The sequence below is a fragment of the Orbicella franksi genome, chromosome 15, assembly GCF_964199315.1.
Source record: "Orbicella franksi chromosome 15, jaOrbFran1.1, whole genome shotgun sequence".
Taxonomy (NCBI): Eukaryota; Metazoa; Cnidaria; class Anthozoa; order Scleractinia; family Merulinidae; genus Orbicella; species Orbicella franksi.
In genome coordinates this window covers 3,667,965-3,674,478 of record NC_138159.1, presented here as the reverse complement: position 1 = coordinate 3,674,478, position 6,514 = coordinate 3,667,965, and the positions used below count along the sequence as shown (strand labels likewise).

Sequence of the window (6,514 nt, the reverse complement as noted above, 5' to 3'; positions counted from 1 at the left end):
ATACTTATTCTAAACAAAAAATTAAATATACAGAAAAAAATTTGAAAACAAGTCTATTACTGCTTTCCAAAAATCCTTTCAACATATTATTAACATGCATTGATGATGTGTTTTCTTTGCTTTGGTTAACTAAGTAAACGATGTAAATAGTGTTCATGTTTTGTCTTTTTTTTTTCTTTAAAACTTTATTTTTTTCCTATGTATATTGTGTTTGTAAATTAATTAAATAAAAAATTAAGTATAAAAAATTAAAACATAGAAATATATGAATTGAAATTTTTATCTATGCAATTTTGAATTCGCTTAGCTCAATATGAAGTGAAATAAATTGACTACTTGCTAAGAGCTGTAATTATATTGAAATATAAACAAAATGTACTTTAAATAAACCTGCAAAGCAATACAATGAGAAAATGACAATTTAAAGGTTGACATTTTAGACTCACTCCTTTTCGAGCTTTTTGAAACAAAGAAAAATTTGCAAATATAAGTTTTCTCAGAACACCGTTCCCTCAAGTCTGATTAGTCGATCAGGGGACCAAACTGATTGAGCTTCCTAGTTTTGTTGAAATATAAACTTGCTGAAATATAAACAAGATGTACATTAAATAAGCCTTCAAAACAATACAATAACAAACTAGACGCTTTGCTGCGTGTACCCAGGCAGTCGTTATACTGAGAAGCAATAGCTATATTGCAATTGAGCTAAATGTTCTGCATTTGAAGTTGTACGAAATTCAATCGAATTGATGTGCTTAAGCTATTCTGCTTTTGATTGCATTTCTGGGAATCGATTAATAGCTTATTACTCGTTTGCAAGTCTTTAGAGTGTGAAATGAGTGAAGGTCCTTATATCAACCTATGAACGTTTCAGCCTATTTTCCTTAGCCTTTGTCGTTGTTATTTGCGTTTCTCAAGCAAGCGAGACATTTTGAATTTCATAGTTATGGCGATGCGTGGCATAGACCTACGAACGCGGTTGTCGAAATCATATACTTATCTCGTGATTTTTAGCCCATTTAGAAGTTAAAGTATTAGGAAAAGTGCTTATGTAAATGCTTGTTTGTTCAGTACAGGTAATCAGTCGCCTAGATAGCCAAAGTAAGTTCCAGATGTTTACAATATTTTCCGGCCCCAAATTTGTAGGCGTACCGCGGTTCCATACTGGTCTCTGTAAATTTGTGCAAAATATTTCGACGAATATCTGAGCTTGGGAAAACGCACAGACTTAAAAATTCGAGGAGTGTCATCTTTATTAATCTCCTATAACATCACAATTTCTTGATTTTATCCACTAAATGGTTTTCGAATAAATTTTTTAATTGCGTCAGGATTGCGTGACAGTGCAAGCCAAGAATTGTTTTGCTGGGGTCAACATACATTAGTTTCTTTCAGCTTAAATGTACAATAATTCGCTACATGAGTTTCTCTCTTGTTAAGGCACATAACTCTGTTACAAGCAAATAAGGAGAGAATATCGTTTAGTTCGAGATTTTATCTTTATTTATACTTTACGAATTTTCTCAGAGCATTTTACTTAGGTGTACTCGAACAAATGAATTCGTAAACAAATTCTCTAACCTTTCTGCTCTTGTTGCTCAGACTTTCTTGAGCTCGTGCTGGGATTCTGCTTGGTTCACGATCACGTCTAAAAATACGAAGACGCTTCTGAAGATGCTTTTTATCAAGTTGAAGAGGTGATAGCCCCGATTGATGGCTCCTTTGGTATAACATGATTCATGATTCACTCAAAATGTTCGCTCCTAAATTGATCTCTCGTACGGCTTGCAGCGACCCGTTCCGAAAACGCTTAACGTCCTTTAGTGCTGGCCTACCTTGAACGGTGTGTTCGTTTATATGTGATTTCATCGCCCTAGAAATCATGGAATCCGTGCTAACTTTTCTCGACGACAACCTCTGTAAATTCCATGTGCTGTACGCATGCACAGGTGGCGCATGCGCTTTAGAGACCAGACGGCGATTTGCGACTGAACGTGGAAAAAAAAAAAAAAAAAGAAGTCGAAATTTAAACCCAGGCCTCACTGCCTGGGTAAATAGCAATCTAAAGGTTGACATGAAAAACTCACTCCTAGCTACTCCTTTTCAAACTTTTTGAAACAAAGAAAAATTTGCAAGTATAATTGCTATCAGAACAGTTCCTTACAAGTCTTGGAGAAATTATTGATAGCGATTTGTGGAATATGTAGCCAGACTGATTGTGCTTCCTAATTTGGTTGAAATATAAACTAGTAGAAATATAAACCAAATCTTCATTAAATAAACCTTCAAAGTAATACGATGACAAAATGACAATCTAAAGTTTGTCATTCAAAACTCAGTCCTTTTCAAGCTTTGTAGAAATTTTAAATATAATTTTTCTCAAAACACCCTGCCGTTCCTTTCAAGTCTTGGAAAAATTATTGTTTTCGATTTGTGGAACAGGGGCCAAAATTAAGCTTTTTAAGGACGTTCGCGCCCAATATGTTTCTACGTACAGATAAAAAAGAATTGGAGATCACCGTGCTTGTTTTCGGAATATAAGGGACATTGAAGACCGTGCGTTTTGCAGTTAGATATTGATGGATAATTAAAACCGCTCTTTATCACTTGATGTTACAATCATGGTGTCAAAACAATACCCAGTCATTGGCGAACACGTTGTTATCATTTTCGTGGGACAATGGGTTACCATAGCAAAAGTATGACCTGCTAAAAACACCCTTAATTACAGCTTTAAAGGCCTATAATTCCAAAACGACGCGGTATCTAGGGTTCAGAGCCACCTTAAATTTTTGAAAATTTAAGGTGGCTCTGAACCCTATGTATATAATTTTTTTAAACTTTGCAAAAAGTTGCGTCTTATCATGCTTATTAAAATTTGATAATATAACAAAATTTCACCAGCCATTTTTTAAATTATAACCCCCAAGCCCTATGCTTGCTTTTATTTCTTCCCCTGTGCGCGCTTGACGTATAACGTTGCGTGTCGCTGCGCTGTGAATTACGTGCGCAGTAAGGGTGCGCAGTAACAATGGGCACAATATAAACTTGTTGAAATATAAACAAAATCTAGATTAAATAAAATACTATACTACAGAACATACAAAACTCGTTCCTTTTTAAACTCTTTGCTTTTATATTCAATTTCTTTGAAACAAAAAAATGTCAAATTCATTTCAGAACACGTACCATTGTCTGTTTTATTAAATAAACCTTTAAAGCAATACAATGACAGAATAACAATCTATAGGTTGATATTCAAAACTTGTTCCTTTTAAAGTTCTTTTTTTTTCAAGTTCTTTGGAAGAACAAAAAAATTGCAAATTTCTCTCGGAACATCGTACTAAGGAGAATTATTTATCAATATTAACTTGTAGAACAGGAAGACTAAATTGATCTTCTTAAACTGATTTTAGAGCATCTTACTTAAATTCGAGAGGTGCACATAAATACTTGCCTATAGTCAAACGCATTATTTTAATGGAATACTTCTTTTTACGATACGTCTTATGCACGATTACGTCACACGTGTAAAACAATAAAAATGCAAGCAAGATATAAATTCCCAACCATATTTATTCGTTGTAATAATGGGTAAAAAGGTTAATGGTAATGTTTTAAGAAATAGGTGTTGGGTCATTCGAAATATAATATTGGAATATTTTAGGTCTTTAAAAAATGTTGCCTTTCTTATCGTTGTTGATGTGTACGCAGGTACTGCGTTTCCTAGGAACTAGTTCTTCAGCGAAATATGTGTAAATTACTTGACTGTTGTTACACTGGAAATAGTGCCATGTAATCTAACTATTCTGAATGTAGTATCTATTTAAATAATTTGTTAGCCGATTCTTGGTAGGATGCCTTGGTACATTCATGTTCTGCGAGCACCGTTGCTGCACTACATGTTTTCGGTTCAGCTGCGTTGTCCAGCAACTCGTTTGTTTACTCACGGGTGTCGATCGAGAAAATGAAGTAAAAATTGAAATCTAGATTTTGGAAGCGCTCTTTTTGGAATTAGTCGCGTTAGACTCCTTAACTTATTGTCAGTCTCCTGTCCAATTTTTCAGTCAAACCTTGCCCTTTTTACTGACCTTTTCAAGGAGTTTGATAGGGATGTTTAATTAATTTATTCCTAGTTCACACTTCGACCCAAATAAAGAAAAGATTCCATACAATATCAGCGGCACCTCGTTAGAGGATGTTTGTATCAAGAGCACGTCCAGTTAATAAGATGCATAGTTTTAACTGGAAATCCCGCCCACGAAGCTGGGAGTTTGCAAACCTATTTCTTGTAACACTTATGTTGTATGAAATATTTAACAACAACTTTTATCTTTTAACTTAGTGTTATCCTAAACTTTTAATCGGTAAGAACGAAGATTGTAACTTTTATATTGCTCACGTTACCTTATTTAGGTCAACCACTTAAGAATAGTCGGTTAAAATAAAGGTAGAAAATGTTTTAGTCAACCTCGATAACCTCGAAGGAAAATATGCTAAGTAGCTTGGTGCGCAGTCGCAATAGAACCTTATTGGAACTGCGCGTGACATTACGTTGGTGTAATTGACAGATTGAAATTGATTTGATGGATGACGTGGTTGTCCCTTTTTAAAGGAACATGACGAGTTAGCTCCTTGTAGTTGTAGTAATTGCTGTAACCAGACAAGAGTAGCAGTAAGAGAACGTTGTGAGTATTTTACCGAAGTCATCAATAGTGGAAATAAAAAGAGAAGCAACCAAACAAAGAGTGTTGAAGCTAATTTCCCCGAAGGTCGCTTTAACACACGCTCAAAATTCACCACCAAGCCGCGATTGTGAGACAGTTTCTCAAACCTTCGTTGCCTTGGTGGTTTTTTTTCACGTGGGTATTCTTTTCATCTTTGCTTCTTTGGTAATTTGTTCATGATAAAATTTGCAATTTGCCTTCTAAAACCGAGGCTTGGTCGTCCTTGGCGTTTGAGAACGTAGACCACGTCGACGGTTTGAGAAAATCATGACGGCAAAGTCAACAGGAACGTCACTAAACATAAGATTTAATGAGAGATTCGCAAGTAAAGTTTAAATTTACTTTAAGTCCCTACTGTCTTTCATTTGGCGTGCTGGACGAGGTCCGAGTTATGTACAATGTAATTTATTCTCGCAGACCCTCTCCACAGCCTGCGATGAACTGGGTAGCATCACTCTCCATTTTGAAGAAGAAATACTCCTACGCGCTCTACAAAACCCGGAGTAATCTCCGGTACCTATGAGACACTCGCTCAATACACTCTTCCATTGACAGTTTCATTAACCACCCCTGCAAAATATGTTTTTCGCTCCATTGTAAATATCCTTCATTCTCCAGAGGTAAAGCGCAGGGTTGAGTGAAGAAGAGAAAAATGTAAGCGCTATAGACGCTTTTAAGGCGGCGTATACTTCTAACCTATCCTGCATGCTTAGATACACCCCACTAAATATGATATAAGGCAAGAAACACACAGTAAATAGTAAGAAAATATACACCATCGAGGCCACAGATTTCTTGTATTTCGCCAAGTCTATTGCCTGTCGACCAATGTTGTGAGAAGTTGCTTGGACTCGCTGTTGGTGACAACGAATGATTCGGTAAACTTTAAAATAGGCAAATGAGGTGGTAAGATAGCAAGTGAACGTGGGTGCAATAATTGCAAATCTCCTGTAATTTTTGTATTTCCGATTCTCATTTTCCAAAACACGAAAAACAATTGTGGAGACGGGAATGAGTAACAGTACGATCATAACGGAACATCCCCGACACGATGTGAAGAAGGATCGTCTAGTCGACATGTGAAGCCATCGTTCAACGGACATCAGTGTTATAAGAAGAACCGTGAGGGCAAGGAAGAAGATGGAGCCACACTCGCCGGTTGTTTTTAAGATGGTGATAAGTTTCGCCTTGTCGCCAGGAACTCTGGGGTTAGCCAAGCACATGAAGGAGGCCGCAGCATAGCAAGGTTGGGAGAGTAGTCCTGTGCAAAAATCCGTGAGCGCTAATGCACTGAGAAGAATATGGAATGGTGTTCTCGCAAAGTTGTTCTTCCAAATTACCGCCAGGATCAAAGCATTCCCCGCCACTGCCACCGGTGATAAAACAGTGATAATAACAGGTATTGAGAAAAGAACATTGTAAAGATAAGATTCGTTCTCGATTACGCGAATCTTACGATCGTTCCAGTTACAAACATGGGCGAAAGAACTTTGTCTAAAATAGAAAGATGTGTTGTTGAACATGGTCCAACTAGGTTTGCTTGCACAGGTGTGACGCTTTGACTAAAATTTGTACTTTAAACTGAATATTGGGGATTTCGCGTGTCGACAGTTTTTAACATACAACTATCATTTTGATTGTTTTATTCGGTGCAAACTAATGATAAATTTGCCTTGAGCAATTTGCGGTAAGTTGTTTACTTTCGTCCAAAAAAGATCATTTCTGGACTGACGTAAAAAGGAACTAGAGCAAACAATTAAAACATAGTTAATAGAGGGGACTGGTTA

General features: G+C 36.4%; 1 protein-coding gene across 1 annotated transcript; it reads right to left on the bottom strand.

Annotated features, from left to right (window-relative positions):
- Positions 1 to 4,485: 4,485 nt before the first annotated feature.
- LOC145470566 (histamine H2 receptor-like) lies at positions 4,486 to 6,514 on the bottom strand. Its single transcript, XM_081454375.1, has one exon. It carries the CDS (start codon positions 6,248 to 6,250, stop codon positions 5,288 to 5,290), a length of 963 nt encoding a protein of 320 aa, XP_081310501.1. The 5' UTR covers positions 6,251 to 6,514; the 3' UTR covers positions 4,486 to 5,287.